This window comes from Macrotis lagotis, chromosome 5 (genome assembly GCF_037893015.1).
Source record: "Macrotis lagotis isolate mMagLag1 chromosome 5, bilby.v1.9.chrom.fasta, whole genome shotgun sequence".
Classification (NCBI taxonomy): Eukaryota; Metazoa; Chordata; class Mammalia; order Peramelemorphia; family Peramelidae; genus Macrotis; species Macrotis lagotis.
In genome coordinates this window covers 225,245,455-225,265,098 of record NC_133662.1, presented here as the reverse complement: position 1 = coordinate 225,265,098, position 19,644 = coordinate 225,245,455, and the positions used below count along the sequence as shown (strand labels likewise).

General features: G+C 38.0%; 2 protein-coding genes across 2 annotated transcripts; both read left to right on the top strand.

Annotated features, from left to right (window-relative positions):
• The first annotated feature begins 1,583 nt into the window (after nucleotides 1–1,583).
• On the top strand, nucleotides 1,584–17,845 carry LOC141488486 (disintegrin and metalloproteinase domain-containing protein 30-like). The gene is made up of 2 exons (XM_074188579.1): nucleotides 1,584–2,148; nucleotides 17,531–17,845. Exons 1-2 carry the CDS (start codon nucleotides 1,796–1,798, stop codon nucleotides 17,538–17,540), a joined length of 363 nt encoding a protein of 120 aa, XP_074044680.1. The 5' UTR covers nucleotides 1,584–1,795; the 3' UTR covers nucleotides 17,541–17,845.
• Nucleotides 2,877–4,150, top strand: LOC141488484 (disintegrin and metalloproteinase domain-containing protein 30-like). The gene is given in 2 exon segments (XM_074188578.1): nucleotides 2,877–3,070; nucleotides 3,072–4,150. Coding segments are annotated over 2 exon segments (1,080 nt in total). The 3' UTR covers nucleotides 3,958–4,150.
• Nucleotides 17,846–19,644: the final 1,799 nt, after the last annotated feature.

Sequence of the window (19,644 nt, the reverse complement as noted above, 5' to 3'; positions counted from 1 at the left end):
CTTCTGCCTATTGGTGATCATTGGTAAACAGTTTTGCTGGTGATAATGGGGAAAGGGAGCCTCCTTCTCCACAAATTTTTCTCCCCTCAGTGATGGCTATGGGGGCTGAACTACAAGCAGGTTCAATGGTTTGGGGGAATACTGTCTCTTTGTTTCAAGATCCTCTCCTGTCTCCATTAGAATCTAAGGGATGATTGTAGCCAAAGTGAAGGTGGTGGTTTGATTAACTTAGCTCATGCTATCTCCCATCTCTCCTTCATGGTGCCCTGCTGCCTCAGTTTTGTGTTGGTCTTCTCATCAGGTGGGTGACAACTGCCTGGCAGTTGGTGGTGATGACTGACTCTCTCTCCAAAGGGGCTATCTAAATTAAGCATAATTTTTTCTTCTCTGTTTTATCATTCATTATTGTCCTAGGAATTTCGAGCAAACTTGTCTTTCCCTTTTATTGTACTACAGCAGGAAAATGGGTTGGAACTGGAGTCACAGGTCTGGAGTTCATGTCCTGGCTTCACTATTTACTCTTTGTGCTATATTGAACTTAAACTTCCTGGGTGGCCATTTCCTTTTCTGTAAAATAAGTGTTGGACTAGATGATCTCTAATGTCCTTTCCAATTCTAGGTCAAGGATCATAGATCATAGATCATCATCAAATCTGATTTCCCACCCCCAATAGCTTTACATAAACCTTTTTTCTTGTTCATTTAGCCCTCCAGTTTCTGTTTATCTTGAACATCATTATCATTATAGTACAATGCTATTCTTTTGTATGCATCCTCTGCTACCTTCACTTGCTTCCATCATCTGAGCTGGTAAGTGAGTCTCCAAAATCCAAGCTGGTAAGTAAGCCCTCTGTATCTGCATATTAGTCTCTTCAAGCCATTTCCATTTTTCCTTCTCCTTAAAATTGTACCAAATATAGCACATATCATATATATGATAATGATGTGTTCACAGCATGGAGCTATCTCCCTGATATATGGCTATAGTAGATATCCATATCTATAGATCTGACAAATGTGATATATGATAGTTATCCATATGGATATGGTATAGCTTAGGTACATATCCCTAAGCTATACCATATCCATATGGATAACTATCATATATCTAGCTATCTATAGAGATATCTATAGCTATCTAGCTATCTATAGAGATGTCTAGCTATAGGTAGATGTAGAGACCTTCCTATGACTAGAAAGATATGTTGATAGAGGATAGATATCTAGATGTTGCAGACATTTCTGTCGTTAAGCTCTAGCTACAGATAGACTTTTTTTCCTTCAAGGCAATGGGGTTAAGTGGCTCGCCCAAGGCCACACAGCTAGGTAATTATTAATTGTCTGAGGCCGGATTTGAACTCAGGTACTCCTGACTCCAGGGCTCCATCCACTGTGCCACCTAGCCTACAGATAGACTAATTAGCGAGCTTTCAGCGTGGTTTCTCCTCCACCTGGCTCCCTGTTCCCTTCTGCTCCCGCCGCTCCTTTCAGCCAATCCATCCCCGCCACCAGGGCCCAGGAGGTTTCTCGTGGCCTTTTGGTATCCCTCCAGCCCCTTCCTCTGGACCTCCTCCAACGGACAGCATCACCGAGCCCACCCCCCGCTCCCCAACCGCCCCGGAGCGTGCTTGGGTCAGTGCTCTGGAAGGCGCCCCAGGAGCGGAGCCCAGCTCCCAGCCCTTTACACCGTTGGCTCCCGGAGCCCCCGGGGTGCTTCTCCAGCTCCTTCAAATCTCCAGCCTAGATCGGGGCGGGGCAGCTCCCCAGTTTCGCGGAAAGGGGGGAGGAAGCCGACATGAGGTGTGGGGGAGCCACTGTCTCGCACCTGGCTGGTTCCCTCCTTTTCCACCTGAGCATCCTCCTCCTGGGCCCAGGCTGCCTGACTCAGACCTTCAGGATCCAGCCCGGGGAGGACTTCTTCTCCACCTACGAAGTAATCATCCCCAGGCTGCTGGGTCCCCGTGGGGGGCATCCTGAGGTGGTCGGTGGGACATCTTACCTCCTGCACGTGGAGGGCAGGAAGCAGGTCATCCACCTTCGCCCCAAGAAGCTCCTGGTGTCCAGACACCTGCGGGTTTACTCCTTCACCGGGCAGGGAGCCATCCTGGAGGACCAACCTTATATCCCTGATGACTGCAGCTACGGAGGGTATGAGGAGGGTGCCCCCAATTCCCTAGCTACTTTCAACACCTGTTTTGGGGGACTCCAAGGGATATTGAACATAAATGGAAGCCTTTACCAAATGGAACCCCTGAAGGACTCCACTACATTTGAACACATATCACCTGAGAAGGAAGGTTCCAGCTGGTCGCACCTGTCAGGCAACTGATGAAATAGTTCCTTATTTGACCAAGGACCAGAACCTAACAATTAACTCCAAGTCTTCTTGGTCCTATTTACACCCTTTGTATGTAGAGACCTTTATTGTGGAAACTCTAGGGAGACATTTAATTTTGGGACTCAATATGACTGCTAACATAAATGAAGTCCTTACATTGATAGCTGTGGCAGACATGATTTTTCAGGCATTCAGCTGTTGAATTTATTTGGTGGGAATGGAGATCTGGTGTAGTGAGAACAAACTGAACACTGACAACTTTGAGGATCATATAGTTTATAAAAAGTTTATAAAATACAAAGAGAAGGAACTAGACTCTCGTATCCCATCAGATTGAGCACATTTAATTTTAGCTAGACCATGTAAGACACAAGTGAAGACGGGAACTATCTGTGAAAAAGGAAGTAGTGCCTCGGTGAGCAGCCTTTTTGAAAAGGACTTGAGAAATATTCCTGAGTTTCTTCATGCACTGGGCCATATTATAGGTTTAAATGACGATTCTGATGGATGTGTGTGTGCAGGTCCTGATAGATGCATAATGGACCCAACCCCATGCAATGGAGGTCTCAGTGACTGCAGTTACTCTCAGTATTTTGATCAGTTAAACAGCTATTCCAAGTGTATGACTAATATACCAGACCTCGGGAAAAGCAAAGTTTCTGTTTGTGGTGACAAAGTGGTAGAAGGAAATGAAGAGTGTGACTGTGGCACAGCAAAGGACTGTAAGGAAGAGATGTGAGCCAATGTGTAAATTAACGGCTAGAGCAAAGTGTGGTTCTGGTCTTTGCTGCTATAACTGTAGATTTCAGTTGGCAGGGAAACTGTGTAGGCCCAGAAATAATGAATGTGACCTTGAGGAGTTTTGCAATGGCACCTCTGGGCAGTGCCCCTATAATGCCTATATTCAAGATGGCACCCCATGCTCTGACCATGGCTTTTGTTATAAAGGATCATACAGCTCTCGGAATCAGCAGTGCAAGAGACTTTTTGGACACAGTTCAACATCAGGACCTCTTGCCTGCTACGAAGAAGCCAATCAAGGGGACCGCTTTGGCAACTGTGGGTTTATGTCTGGTAGTTATTCCAAGTGTGAACCTGATAATGTGCTGTGTGGAAGACTACAGTGTGTCAATGTCAAGGGTATTCCTCCCTTGTCAGATCACTATACAATAGTTATGAATTTTGTCAGCCAAGGCAACCTTACTTGCTGGGGAATAGACTATCATATTCCAATGAAAAGCATGAAACTGTTGGACATTGGAGAAGTAAAAGAAGGCACTGCCTGTGGGGAGGGACTTTTATTTATAAACAAGACTTGTACAAATATGAATGTTCTTAATTTTGACTGTACCGTAGATACATGTACCAAGAGAGGAGTCTGCAACAATAATAGAAATTGCCACTGTGACTATGGATGGGCCCCTCCATTTTGTAAGAAGTATGGTTTTGGAGGAAGTATTGACAGTGGCCCTCCCCCTAAATGGGAAAGGACTCACCTGAATACATTTGTAACAGTGACCAAATGGTCACTGCTTATAAGGTGTTTTGCTTTAGCTGGAGTAGGGTTTCTATCTGTGGTAGGTAAAGTAGCAATTGTTATCCATCATTTCTTTGGTTAGAAAATTAAGAAGTCCAGGTAAGAAGCAAACAAACAAACCAAAAACACCATTACTGCTGAATAAGGTTCATCTATGTTATCTGACTTGGAAGACCTTGAAGTTTTCTCTTGAAACAGTGACTCATAAAAACCATTAACTGCACCAATGTCATGCAAAGCTAAATTTTCTTAGCTTATGTATTTTATCAGAAAATAAAGATCCTTCGCCCTAATGAGATTTTTAAATATGGTAAGAGTTTGATCTGCCTCATTCATTAAGATTAGAGAATCCTATTAGGCAAAACTTTGAACATTGAGATTGAGGAAGGAAGTTGGCAGAACTATCATTTTCAACATTTCAAACTACAGAAACCAAAAAAAAAGTACGGTTTAATGCTCAGAGCAATATGAATAGAAGCAAAGGACATGTGAGCTTGAACAACTCAGTTCATCTTGCTGGATTTTAGTTTTTTGGTGTAGAAAAGAAATAAGTGAAAGTAAATTACATCAAATGTACTTTACAAAGCATAATAATCATAATACTAAATAATACATTTTATAATTTAGAACTTATTTTTATTAAGGTGTTGCTGGGTAGGGTAGGATGGGAGAAGAGGAAACCAAAAGAAGCTTGTAACTGGCACTTGTAGATGGATGCTTGTCAGATGGTGACCTTATTTTAATACAACAAGCATTGTGTCCTGTTAGTAGGGGCACAATGGATAAAGTTCCAAGTCTGGATTCAGGAACATTCATTTCTTTGAGTTTTTAAATCTGGTCTCAGACACTAGTTGTGTAACCCCTAGACAAGTCACTTAACCCTATTTGCCTCAGTTTACACATCTACAAAATGAGTTGGGGAAGGAAATGACAGACCCCTTCATTATCTTTGCCAAAAATAAAGAAATCCAAAATGGGCTCATAAAGAGTCAGGTATGACCAAAAGGTCTGAACAACAATAATCCCTATCACAATTGGGAAAGATTCATTTTTAGGGGCTGCTAGGAGTTCCAACAGAAGAATACCTGCTCTGTAGTCAGGAAGACATGGATTTAAATCAAGCCTCAGACTACTGTACTATACACACTATATGATAATGTGATCCAACAACAAAAACCCATCTATTGGCAAGTGTTTCTCTTGGCTCCTATATCAGCTCCTGTGTTAGGTTCTAATATAAGTGCAAAAAATGAAACTATGCCGATTTTCAAGAAGTTTGTTTTGTATTGGGGTAACAGGTATGTATAAAAACATACAAAACATAAATATAAGCTAATAATAAAGACATAAAATTGGATAAAGATAAGGTACTTTGGAAATTTGGAAAGGAAGAGACTTTGGCAGAGGGTGAGGAATCAAGAAAAGGTTTGAGGTAGTAGAGGGTGATTGAGTTGTATTTTATTTTTGTTTAATTTATTTTTTCAATTATATGTCAAGATAGTTTTAAACATTCATTCCTGTAAAGTTTTCTTCTTCCCACTCTTCCCTTTGCCTGCCCTAAGATAGAAAGTAATCTGATATAGGTTATACATGAATAATCATATTACACACATTTCCATATTAGTCTTGCTATAAAGAATAAGAACAAAAGAGAAAAGCCATGGGAAAGAAAAAAATCAAGTTTTTAAAAGTGAAAACAATATGCTTTGACTTTGAACAATATTCAGACTTTTATTTCTTTCTCTGGATGGCAATCACAAGTCTTTTAGAATTGTCTTTGATCACTGTTTTATCTATCATAGTTAATCAACATATTACTAATTTCTGTGTACAGTAGTCTCCTGGTGCTGCTTATTTCACTCATCATCAATTCATGTAAGTCTTCTCAGGTTTTTCTGAAATTCGCCTGCTCATTTTGTTAAATTGTATCCCCCCCCCCAGTTCTTTGCAAAAAACAAGTTTCAGCATTCATTTTTAAAACCTTGATTTCTGAATTCTATCCCTTGCTCCCACTCCACTCTCCCTCATTGAGAAAGCAAGTTATTTGATATAGGTTAAAAATGTCTAGTCATGAAAAAACATTAGTCATGTTGTAAAAGTAAACATAACCACTCCCTCTGAAAAAAAGAAACCTCAAGAAAAATTACAAAATATGCTTCAGTTTGTATGCAGGTACCTTCAGCTCTTGTCTTTGGCACAGATAGCATTCTTTAAAAAAGTCCTTCAGAGTTCTCTTGGGTCATAGCATTGCTGAGAAAAGGTTAGTCATTCACAGCTGATCATCCTACAACATCAGTTCATGTAAGTTTTTTGCTAAGCATTCTGTTAACCCTTATAATAAAATAGCATTTCATCTTGGTCACATACCACAATTTGTTCAGTCATTCCTCAACTCATTCCTTGATACCAGAAAAGAGCTGTTATAAATAATCTGTTTACATATAGGTCCTTACTTTCCTGTTTTTCCATTTTTAACTCTTCCAGAATACAGATCTAGTAGGGAGCATTGCTAGGTCAAGGAGTAGGCATGGTTTTTATAGCCCTTGGAGCATAATTCCAAAATGTTCTACAGAATTGTTGAATCCATTCACAACTCCAACTATGTATTAATGTCTCATTTTTCTACATCCCTTCCAACGTGTCATTTTCTTTTTCTGCGATCAGTTATCCAATAGGTATAAAATAGTACCTCAGAATTGTTCCAACCCACACTTCTGTCAATAGTGAGGACATATTAAAAAAGAATTTAAATAGGGGGAAGCTAGGTGGTGCAGTGAATAGAGCACTGGCCCTGGAATCAGGAGGACCTGAGTTCAAATGTGACCTCAGACACTTAATAATTACCTAGCTGTGGGCAAGTCACTTAACCCAATTGCCTTGCAAAAACTCTAAAGTGATTTATGTAGATACTTTTGATATACTTATTCTGAAAACTTTTGATCATTTATTAGCTCATGACTCTTATTTTAAAATTTTACTCAGTTCTCCAAGTCTGTGAAATGAAGTCTTTATCAGAAAAACTTGTTTCAATATTTTTTCCCACAGTTACTATTGCTAACTGTATTTCCTTCCATCCTATTTCCCCCATCCCCATTTATACTCTTCTCTCTCTCCTTTCACCCATTTTCTCCTCAAAAATGTTTTTTATTTGAGTACTCAATCCCATAATCTTCCCTCCCTTCTATCATTTACCCCCACTCCTGGCCCCTTTCTCCCATTCCATTCCTCTCCTACCTTCCTCTAGGATAAGATAAATTTCTATATCCAAATGAGTGTGTTATCTTCTCTCTGAGCTAATTCTGATGAGAGGAAGGTTCTCAACTCCCCTTCAAACTCCTCCTTTCCACTTCATAGCAAAAACTATTTCTTGCCTCTTTTATGTAACAATTTAACCCCATTCTACCTGCCCCCTTTCTCTTTCAGTATATTCCTCTCTCCCCCATTATTAACTCCATATTTTTAATATAGCATCCCTTCAAATTTAACTCCCACCTGTGCATTGCATATGCTTCTAACTACCCTAATAAATGAGAAAGTTCACATGAGTTGTTACCATCTTCCCATGCAGGAATATCGTAGTTCAACATCATTAAGTCCATTATGATTTAACTTTCCTGTTTATCTTTTTATGCTTCCCTTAAGTCTTGTATTTGAATATCAAATCTTCTGTTCAACTCCGACTTAACTCAACAGTTAAGTTGGAAGTTTCCCTGTTTCATTGAATGTCCATCTTTTGTCCTTGAATGAGTGTGTTCAGTTTTACTGGGTAGTTGACCTTTATAATCCAAGCTCTTTTTCCTTTAGAATATCATATTCCAAGCCCTTTAATGCAGAAGTTGCTAAATCTTGTATCATTCTGACTATGGCTCCATGATAATTGAACTGTTTCTTTCTGGCTGCTTGCAATATATTCTCCTTGACTTGGGAGCTCTGAAATTTGGCTATGATATTCCTGGTAGTTTTAATTTTGAGATCTCTTTCAGGAGGTGACCATTGGGTTATTTCAGTTGCTATTTTACCCTCTGCTTCTTAGAATATCAGGGCTGTTTTCCTGGATAATTTCTTGAAAAATGATTGTCTAGGCTTTTTTTTTTGATCATGGCTTTCAGTAAGTTCACTAATCTGTTTTCCAGGTCAATTGTTTTGTGAATGAGATATTTCATCATTCTTTTTGGTTTTATTTCTTGATTTCTCACAAAGTCATCAGATTTCCTTTATTCAGTTCTATATTTTTTAGGAATTGTTTTCTTCAGTGAGTTTTTGTATCCCCTTTTCCATTTGTCTAATTCTGTTTTTTAAACTATTCTTCTCCTCATTGACTGTTTGGACCTCTCTTTCCATTTGACCCAGTCTGGTTTTTAAGATGTTATTTTCTTAAGTGTTTTTTGTATCTCCTTCACCAAGCTGCTGACTTGGTTTTCATGATTTTCCCCACATGCCTCTCTTTTTCTATTCCAGATTTTTCCTCTTTCTCCCTTACTTGATTTTCAAAGTCCTTTTTTCAAAATATTCTTCCATAGTCCAAGCCCAATTTATATTTTTTCTTGGAGCCTTTGGATGTAGAAACTTGGACTTTATCTTCTGTGTATTTTGATCTTCCATATGACCATAGTAACTGTCTATAATCTATGTTTTTTCCATTGCTTACTCATTTCCCCAGCCTATTTGATTTTAACACTTTGTTAAGGTGGGGTTCTGCTTCCAGGCTGTTAATAGGTTGAGTAGGTTATCATTCAAGTCCCACTTGATATTTATAATTTTTGTATTTTTAATTTTTTTGGTCTGTTGTTCTATTTACATTATTGTAGTTACCAGTATATTGTTTTCTTGGTTCTGCTTACTTCAATCTGCATATACTTACTTCTCTATATTCATCATTTCTTCTAGTGCAGTAGTATTACATTATATTCATATTTTATTTAACCACTCTCCAATCAATGGGCATTTATTTTGTTTCCACTTCTTAGCTATCACAAAAATATGTTTAATTTTGGTTTCTTTATTGATTCTTTTAAAATCTATTTTCAATTGATCTTTTTTCTATTTTATTAATATGTAATTCTAAGACTATAATTCCCTCATGATAACTGTTTTAGCTGCACCCCAGAAATTCTGGAATATTTTCCCATTATTATGATTATCTTTAATATATAAAGGGCTAAGCATACTCTTTGATCCAGCAATATCATGATTAAGTTTGTATCCCAAAGAGATTGTAAAAAAGGGAAAAGCAACCACATGTACAAAAATATTTATAGTAGCTCTTTTTGAAGTGACAAGGAACTGGAAACTGGGTGGATGTCTATCAATTGGGGAATGGCTGAACAAACTGTGGCATATGAATGTGATGAGACACTCTTATTAGAAATCATTTGTGGCCCCTGAACCAATTTCTATTTTTATTACACTATGGTGTGTAAAGAAAGTCTTATTTCAGCTTTTTTTTTACATTTGTTTGCAATTTCTCATGCCTAGTACATGGTCATTTCTTATAAAAGTTACATGTGATGTAGAGAAATATGTATATTCTTTTGCTGTCCCATTTGGAAGATGCTATAACCCTTTAACTTTAAAATGTGTTGAGTTCCACATTTTCTTTTCTAAAACTGATAAAAGGGTATTAGAATCTCCTGTCATTTTTATGCTACTATCTTCTTAAAGCTCAATTTCCTTATTTATCTTTAAAATTTTTTTAATATTTTTTGCTTTATTATAGCATAACAACTGCTGCTTTCCCCCCCCCATTCCATCAACTTTTTTTGTGTATATCTTTGCTTTTAAATTTTGTTCCTTTTCAGGATTTTGTTTTCTTACTTAATGTTATTTTTTACATTTTATATTATTTTAATATATTCACATTTGAGGTTGGTTAGGTTTATATTTTCCTCCATATATTTCTAAAATTGGACTTTATTCATCATTTCCTGTCCCCTGTAAAATAAATGTTCAGTTAAATTTTTTTAGGTGGCCATGTTCCCACTGATTCTCTTCCCCCTCAACCTAGATCCCCTCCTCTCAACTGTTACTCCTTTCTTTTTAGGGTTTTATTAGTTCCTTTCTACTTTTATTTGGTTACCTATTTCTACTCTTTCTTTGCTTCTCAGTCAGGTAGATTCCCCCTTCCTCTCCTCCACTCTAAGTAGTCCTGTTTATTGGGTTTTTTTTATCATTTAAATTTTGTATCCCTTTTGAAAAAAGGATTTGACTTTTTATTATCTTTTTTGTTTACTTTAGACTTTCATTCTCTAATTCATGACCCTTATAATCATCTGGTCTCTCTCTCTTCTCAATATTCTTCAATCAAGGCATTCATTCTAGACTCTGCTCTCTAGGTGATTTCTTCCACTGCCTTGAAGAGCTTGCTCCATGGATTCCTTTTTTCTATTTTGCCTCATTCTCAGAATGACGATTATTGCAGGTATCAGAGAGAACCCCACTCCATGGCAGGGCACATCCCTTCTTCACTCCTTCCTTGACTGATATCATCTCTTGTTGACCCTTTCCCCCAAATTTGCCTAGAAATCTCCCCCTTGGGTCCATACTTTTTCCACTCCTTCAGGTGCCAGTTGTCCCCAAGGGATCCGACTCCCTCTATCCCAGGACAAGTAGTCTTTTCAGGCATCAACCCCCCCCCCCCGACTTTATGTAGTATAAATTCCTCATGTCTCTTCACCCACAGGAGTAGAACTCCTTCCTAACTCCCAAGAAAGTCTTCCTTTTTTTTCTTCCTCACAATCCCATATAGCCTTTTCTCTTTCTGAAACCAAAGGTCACCTTTCCCTCCTTACTAGCCGTGAGTTTGACACCAGTGCATCCTCTCTTCCCTGTGCTTCCTTCCTACCCTTTCCTCAACCCCCCCCCCCATGTTGTAATGTAGTCCCAGTCTTCATTTATTCACTCCTATTTCTAGGTGTTTGAGATAGAAATGATTTCTTCAATTCTGGTTTTCTTTCTAAAGCTTCTTCACTCTTGAACATCTATCCTGAACAGTGAAGTACAGATTTTGCTACCTAAGTCCCCTTTGACTTCAAGTTCAGCTCCACTGCTCTTCGGAACTCATTCTATTCCCTCCTTTTTCTAGTAGATGCAGAATAGTCTGGTATTATTTGAGTGTCTGTTTTTGAGTGTCATTTGTTTTTGAAGGTATTTCTCCTGATGACCTAAAAAACTTGTTTCTGAATTGTTTGACTTAATGTGTCTTGGAATTTACAGCCTTGGGTTCTTTCTTTTGGAATTTCATTTTCTATGTTCAGAAGCTCTGGACAATTTTCTTCTATTTTTCCTTCATTGTGGTGACAAGGTTTTTTTGTCCTGCAATATTCTTCTGGGAGACATTTGATCCTTAGATTGTCTCTATGTGTCCTGCTTTCTATATCCATTCATTTAGCTTAGAGGTTTAATATTGATTTTTGCTCTATTTGCATTTCCAATGTATTGTTCTCTTTTTGTTTTTTTGATGAGACTTGCCATTATATCCTCAGGTTTTTTTTTTTCATTCTATTCTTTTTACTGTGAAGGACACAAATTCTACTCTAGTAATTCTCTTTTCTTTTTTTAAACCCCTTAGGGACATATATTGAGGCTCCAAGCTCCTCTGCTCATAAATTGTTGAATCATTTCCTTTAGTTATGCAGTATTTATCCACAGATGCCTAAACCCATTTACTAGATTTAGCAATCATATTTCTTTCTGCCATTACTATTTTTCCTTTTTATTATTATTTATGTTTAAGGTCTTTGAGATTCCTTCCTGGGATCTTTGGCAGTTTCAGTGCCCATGCTGCCTTATTTCCCTCATCACTGACTTTTGACTTCCCTCTGATTAAGTTTCCTCACACACCAGGCAATCCAAGCAAGGATGGTCAACAAAGGTCTCTGCCTCAATTGCCTTTTGGGTGATCAGAATTGACTTCAGTTGGATGCTGGGCTTTCCTCGCCTTTGGTGGAGTGTGCAGAGTTCCCTACATGTGGTCTCCTATCCTAGAAATCTATTCCACTCACTGTTCTCCAGGGCACTAGGAGGGACATGTATGGAAGGGGTTTGATGAAGGTTCTGCTTTGTCCTTGGTTTTGCTAGTGCTGCCTCAATGCTGGTAGAAAGAGAGAGATGGGGAGATATCCTGAATGAGTGAACATTCAGTTTCTGGATTGTTGAGGGAATTTATTTGAATGATATTTTATTTTTTCCAATGACATGCAAAGATAGTTTTCAACATTCATCTTTTTGTAAACTTTTGATTTTCACTTCTTTTTTTAGTTTTTTTTTTTAACAAGGCAATGGGGTTAAGTGGCTTGCCCAAGGCCACACAGCTAGGTAATTAGTAAGTGTCTGAGGCCAGATTTGAACTCAGGTACTGCTGACTCCGGGACTGGTGCTCTATCCACTGCACCACCTAGCTGCCTTGATTTTCACATTTTTTGACCTCCCTCCCCTTCCCCATGACATTAAGTAATCAGATATAGGTTAAACATAGACAATCATGTTTTAACATATTTTCCCTATCAGTCATGTTGTCAAAGAAGAATCAGACCTAAAGGGACTGAAAAACCATGAAAGAAAAAAAAAGTTTTAAAAAAGTGCAAATAGTATACCTTGGAAGCCTTAGAATTTTCCTATAGTCATTTACTACTGTTTCTTTTGTACTTAATCTATTCCATTGATTAGTACCAGTTTTTATGCCTGCCACTTTATATTATAGCTTAGATCTGATGTAACTAGGTCACCTTCCTTTCCATTTTTTTATTTCATTAATTCCCTTGATAGCCTTGCCTTTTTGTTTTTTCCAGATGAACTTTGTTACTTTTCCCCTAGCTCTATGAAATAATTTTGTTAATTGGATTGGTACAGCACTGAATAAGTAATTTAATCTAGGTAGAATTCTTTTTATCATATTAGCTCAGTCTATTTCTGAGCAATTGATATTTTTCTAATTATTTAGATCTAATTATTTAGATGTGAAAAGTATTTTGTAATTGTGTTCATATAGTTTCTGGGTTTGTCTTGGCAGGTAGACTCCCAAGTATTTTATGTTGTCTGTAGTTACTTTAAATGGAATTTATTTCTTGCTGCTGGGTTTTGTTGGTAATTGTTCGTTGTTTTTTCCTAAATCTTCTTTTGGATTTTGATGTCCTAGATCATGGAAATAACTAATGTTGCTTTATTTCTGGCACATTTCTGTTTTGGGGAGGTTTGAGAGAGCATGGGGACTGGAGAAAATGTCTAGATTGCCATCTTGGGGCAGCTAGGTGGTACAGTGGATAGAGCACCGGCCCTGGAGTCAGGAGTACCTGAGTTCAAATCCTGCCTCAGACACTTAATAATTACCTAGCTGTTGGGGTGGCTAGGTGGCTTAGTGGATAAAGCACCAGCCCTGGAGTCAGAAGTACCTGGGTTCAAATCTGGTCTCAGACACTTAATAATTACCTAGCTGTGTGGCCTTGGACAAATCACTTAACCACACTGCCTGGCAAAAAAAAAAATTAAAAAAAAATAATTACCTAGCTGTGTGGCCTTAGGCAAGCCCCTAACCCCATTTATCTTGCAAAAACTTAAAGATAAAGAAACAAACAAGCAAATAGATTGCTATCTTGTTGCTTGTATGAAAGTTTGTACCCTCTTCTACCTTAAAACTAAATAGACTTGGATAAAAAAGCAATTCTGTAAAATAAAATAAAAATTTAACTTCACTTTACTTGTACTGAGAGGAGTTCCTGGTATAATGTTCTCAAAGACCATCATGACAGCAGGGAGTTGAGGCCATGACAGACAAATGAATTGGATTCAACTGAAAGGGATGCTCTGCAAAGTCACTAGCTTCACTTTCTCCTCCAGTGACTAGATATGGATCAGGAGGACTAGAGATGGCCTAGGATGCAGTGGGAGCCTTTGGCCTTTTAAAGCTGTCTTTTCCAGATCAGTTTGACTGAGTCAAAGCCCATTCAGTGATTAAGACTAGGTACAAAGAGAAAGATAGGCAAACAGGTCAGGAAGGACTGTTGCTTAAACTCAGAGGGCAAGACCATATGGGTTTCTCAGTGATAGAGGCAAATAATTAAGACTTTTTCATAGTTAAAAAAAATAATAATCTGGGAGGGGGTGTGCCCTTAAGTTTTCTGGTCGAGGTAGAAATAATTTCTATTTACATTCACTCTGATCCAATCCAAGTCCAAACAATGAGCAAGTGAGGTTCAAGCCTGAGGTTCTGCTAGGACTGTTGAATGGTTAACCCGTTTCATCCAGAGAGGAGTGGGGAGGTGGTGAGCATTATTTTTTCTCTTCAAAATGCAACAAGTACTGTGTTTGACAAGTTATGAAATTCATGAGTATGGATGTATTACTGTGTTATTTCATCTGACACAAACTGAAGTTTCTCTTCAATCACAATTTTTTCATATATCATTCACACGCCTTACTTTTTTTTGGTGAAAACTTGACTGTACATGTTACAAAAGTTCTTTTCCTCACTTTTGCCCTAATGGGAAGGTGGTAGATTAATAGCTCATTGGAGGGGGGGGAAAACAAACTTTTTTTTAAAAATAAAATGTTGGCAGCTTTGAGAGCATTTTTAGACCATTAGATCAAAGAGAGGCTTGGGGGAAACAGGCATCAGGGGCAAGGCAGGGCAAGCCCAAATCTTTTTGGTGCTGTTCTCCAAAAGGGGAAGATCCAGGGAGTCATTGACGTTATAACTGTCCATACATTTTCTACTTGGAAGTGAAAGCTTGGGGATGGTAGGAATCTGAATGTGTCAACCAAACGAGTGGAATCAAAGTCTGCCATACTGGGCAGGGCTGCAAGAGATTTCCAGAAGGAGAGGGGTTTTCCAATAGCCATTCTGGGGAGTGTAGGGATCTAGGATGGCTAATCCAGGCAAAGAGGCCCTGGTCAGAGTCTCCATTCTTGGAATTCATTGGAGATTAGTCAAGGAGTTTAGCCTAAATTGGGTTTGGTAATCCGTCTCCTGGTGCAGCAGTCACTTTGAAGCAAATAAGGATAACAGGAGACAGGTCAGCTTCTTACCCGTTCTTTCTCCCTCTTGTAACATTCCAGTAAATTCACAAATTCACTCATACTTGTTCTCCTGAACGACCATCTCTTTATAAACTGGACCTTACCATGACCTCAACTACTATCTTCAATCTCATTTACCTTTCACAATCAAATTCTTAGAAAGGGAAATGTCATCGCTGTTATTTCTCATCTCCTACTCTTCTTTTCCTTAATTTTTGCAAGTGGGCCTCCAATCCCACTAATTGTCAAACTGCTAAAACCCTGCCAACCATCTATTAAGTGCTAAATCCAATGAATTTTTTCTACTCAAACTCTGCAGTTTGAGACATTATTGAACAAATTCTAAAGGGCAATTTCTCCACAGATGTAAAAATGTTCTAAGAGACCTCAGAGGCCTTCTGCTCTCAACTATTTTCAGAAAGACAACACACAACCTATAAGCATTCATTTGGCTTGAAAGTCTCTAACAATGAAGTACCTAGTGCTCCTGGAGACATTCCATTTATGGACATCTTAAAGGGGGAAAAACAATCAGGGTGGTCCATAGGACCCTAGATAGTCACTTACCTGGTGGCAGCAGTCACCAAGGCAATGCCAACTGTGAAGTACAAAATGATGAACTATGTCAACCCAGGACCAGCTTAGCTAAGGTCCTAGAGGTTCAACATCAAACAGGCTGGCCTCAGAATGATGAAACTTTAGGCCTCAGCCATTCCTAAAGACCATCTACCAAGTCATCAGGGTTGTAAACTGTTTTGGTAGAATCCAGTTAATTAAATTACAGAGCCTTCAGGTATCCAAGATATTAGTGAAATCACTGAAATTAAAATTTAGTTTTATAGAAAAAAGTGGGACAGCTATAGTTGGTCAACAATTATCTCTGTAAGTCACTATCGGTCTAGGAACATGAACTCCATTAGATTCTGGCCTGCTCAGGGCAGACAGCACTAACTGAATGATTGTAAGACTGGGCTCTCTGTGCATAGCTCTTCTCTCAAGGACCACTCAAATGCCTTCCAGTTTCCTTTTAACCAGGACACAGAAACCAACATAGATATGGTCTGAAAAATCTCATCAGTCTACCATAAAAGTAGGCTACAGGGAAATGAAAATGTCCCAAACTATAGCAATTTTAGTCTTTCTCTAGAGTTCTGATATCCACATGAGGATAACAAAAAGTCAGCCCCCTTAATACAAAATTGGAAACAGATATTCACTTATTGAGGAATGGCTAAACAAAATGGGATACATGAATATAATGAGAAGCAGAGATTACTAATGCAAGAAAAGTTAAGAACCAGGAAAATATACATAATGTTTATTCTAATGTAAAAGGAAAAAACCATTTAAAAAAAAGTCAGAAGTGACTGTTTAAAAAAATTGCAAAGAACAATCAGGGATCCAAAGAAGAGATCTAAGAAGATTCTACTCTACCTCTTTGTAGAGATGGGAGGTCCACTAGTTGGGTATACATATTTCACATTTTCTTGATGTATCAGGTCATTTTTATTGATTTTTTTTCCTTTTTTATCTTTAAAAAGTTATTATATGGAAGTTTTTAGGGAAAGGGGTAGAAGAGGGAAGGGGAGGGGAGAGCATGGGGAAACTATAGTACTATTTAATGTCCAAATCTTTGGACCCTGTTATTCCACTATTGGGCATATACCACATGGGAGTCAAATAAAGAAACAAAAGTCCAACATATATCGAATTATTCACAGTAGCACTCTTTGTGATAGTAAAGAACTGGAAATGAAGCATTTGTCTTTCAACTAAGGAATGGCTAAAAAAAAGCATATGAATACAATATTGTTGAACAACATAAAACATCAAAAAAAAATGAGAAGCATGAGATTTATATGAAATGATGCAAGAAAAGCTGAACTGAAAGAACAATGTATACAATGACCATAACAATGAAAATAAAAGAATCATTCACAGGTAAGGCAAACCTCCTACCCCACAGAGAGAAGAAAGGCTACTACTACTAATATTATATATTATTAGACTGCAGGGAAGGTACTGAATTTAGAATTTAAAGTTTAGAAATGACTGACATAAAAGAGAAAAAGCACCAATAAAACACTAAACAAATGAAGAGCATTGGTTGGCTTTGTTGGGACTTCAATTGAACCCTCATGTTAAGCAATAAAATGTTGACCAATAAAAGAAGGCAGTATCACTTTCTCAACCATTCCTTCTCTTTCCATTCCCACCCTCAAAATTCTTAATGAGTTTTCTTGAGGTTAGTAGGAAAATATCTCTAATCCCTTCTGACATAAGAGAGCTGGCTCGTTTTAGGAAGACCTAACCTTGCACTATTAACTTGAATTAAAAAATCATTATCTCTAGATGATGAGATTTTTCTCAAACTATAAAATTAGCTGTAGTCCTTTTGTTTTCTTCCAGCAAGTCAACTTGAGAAAGAGGAAAATAATTCAGAAATAGGAATGAATAAGAAAGGCAAGCACAATGTGGCTTCCTTCTCCTGGACGGAAAGACAGAGATCTTAAAAAAGTGAACATCCATTCTTCAATATTCAATTTATTCAACTTACATCTCAGCAATGCCTTGCCTAGAGTGTGGGTTCAAGAAATAGAAGCTGAATGTGTTGACCTTAACTCAGCATTTGTTCTTTCTTCCAGATTTCTGTGACAAGAGTGAGACACTGAATGACCTGTTTTTGAAATCCTCTGAAGCGCCCACCAGTCAATTGTTTGGAGAACTCCCCCCCCCCCCCTTTGAGCATAGGAGAACAAGTGTATTTGGATTGATCAGAATACAAACTTTCAATGACAAATACTGCAGCTAGAGTCATGTGATCAACATCTTACGAATTTAATGACAAATTCATTGTACTGGTGCCAAATACCAGAACATTGTCCAGAAAACCATTATTAAATTAAAAACAACCTGTAAGGAAATTACATGCCCACCCACCCCCCAACACAAAAGCTGTTATCCTGAATCTCTTTAAATAATCATTTTCACAAATTACACTGCATTCAAATGTGCACAAGTTCAAAAATGACAGTTTAGATTGTCTAAAAAACAAATCTTTAATTTATATGACACATGCATAGCCTTTGATGAAGCTGGAGAGATCCCACAAAGGGGCTATGCAACAGCTCCGGGCTTAGAGTAGTGGTAGAAATTCTCATCTGTTTGTTTCCAAATCCATGCACGAGCTTTGAAAAAAACCACTTAATCTCAGTTAAAACTACTTGACTAAATTCCTACGGAATCCAGATTTAAAAAAAAATGACCCTGTGGTGACAAATGGATCAATGGATAATAACTATTTTCATAGTGCATAACACATTTAAGGGTGCCACAGAGAGGGTATGCTCAAGAACATTCTATAAGAAAACAAGAGACAAGAAACCAAAATCTTTGGGAGGATCTAAAATAGGCATATTCTATACAGATGCATTCAATCTGGAGAGAAGCTATTATTATACCTTTGTCCCTGCCCTCCAACCCCAACCCACCCCTTTTGAAATTTAAAAGGTTTTGTTTAACATAGAGTTACCAGTGTTCAAGTTGTAGTGGACTCTTTTCTGTGGGAAAGAAGCAAGTATAGATAAATGAGATTTAAAGCAACTTTTCCTCCCAAATTGTTTCAATGATAAATTTCTAATTTCTCTATTCCCTCTTCCCTGCCTTTCCCCCCCAAAAAAAATTCCAGAGAAGGAGATGATAACTGATTTCTTTACCACTTCCCTTCACCTAAAGATAATTCTATAAAGGCAAGGAAGCAAAAGGTTGATTTGATTCCCAAACTGGAGACATGTCCTATGATCAAGAGGGCTTGTTAGTAAAGAGGAATAAACAAGGTGACCAAGAGGCATCTAGAAAAGTTCTTTTTTTTTTCCTCCATTAAAGGTACAAATTTAGACTATTAGGTCAGAATAATTACTGGACACCTGTTTTGCTTTTATTATCTCTTGTTTTGAAAAAAAGCCAAAACTATATTCATAATTCAAATGTTCATTTATCTGTGAGATGTTAAGTGGTACAAAGTCACCAACGCATGTACAATAGACCAGAATTCTCAAAAGAAGTCAGTTAAAGGAAGGAAAAAGTCAAGATGGCAGAGAGAAGCCAGGAAATTCCTTAAGAATTCAATTAAAAATGATATGCTTTTAAAGTAGATGCTTTTGTTTTGTTTGTAGCAGTGTAAACATGTCTTTTTTCCTATAATTCCCCCAAAGTTCTCCCAGGATAGAACATGAATTCTAAGGAAATCCTTAGATACCCTTCAACAAGACTGTAAAGGACTGACTATCTTGGAGCTTCCTTCCCCAAGCTTGGATTTCTCAAACAAAAGGGTCTGTGAAGTAAGTCCATGGGACAGACAGAGTACAGGTTCAGAAGCCCCACTTTACTTCTTGTTCCCATTCTGAAGACTTTTCTGGGGTAGGGGAACAAAAAAGGGTGGAATCAATAACACAGCACCCTTGATCCACAATCCTTTAGTCTCAACTTATTACTACATGGCTCACATTGGCCAGTCTTATAATGGAAGGAATACCTTCCCTGTTCTTTCCTAGATTTTTTCCAGCTAAGTAGGAATTTAGAAAAAAGTTCTTGAAACAATGTATTCCAGTGGTTAAAATGATAAGCACAGTGTCCAGACTAGACATATTTGACATTCCTGAGCCTCTCTTGAGATCAATTTTTGATGCCTCAGTCTTCTTGAAGACAGGGGCTATAATACTGATGGATCTCACAAGCAATGTTATGAATGGTTTAATAA

What these genes read in the sequence shown, in the direction of transcription:
- LOC141488486 (XM_074188579.1), top strand. Translation starts at nt 1,796, where the DNA reads ATGAGGTGTGGGGGAGCCACTGTCTCGCACCTGGCTGGTTCCCTCCTT.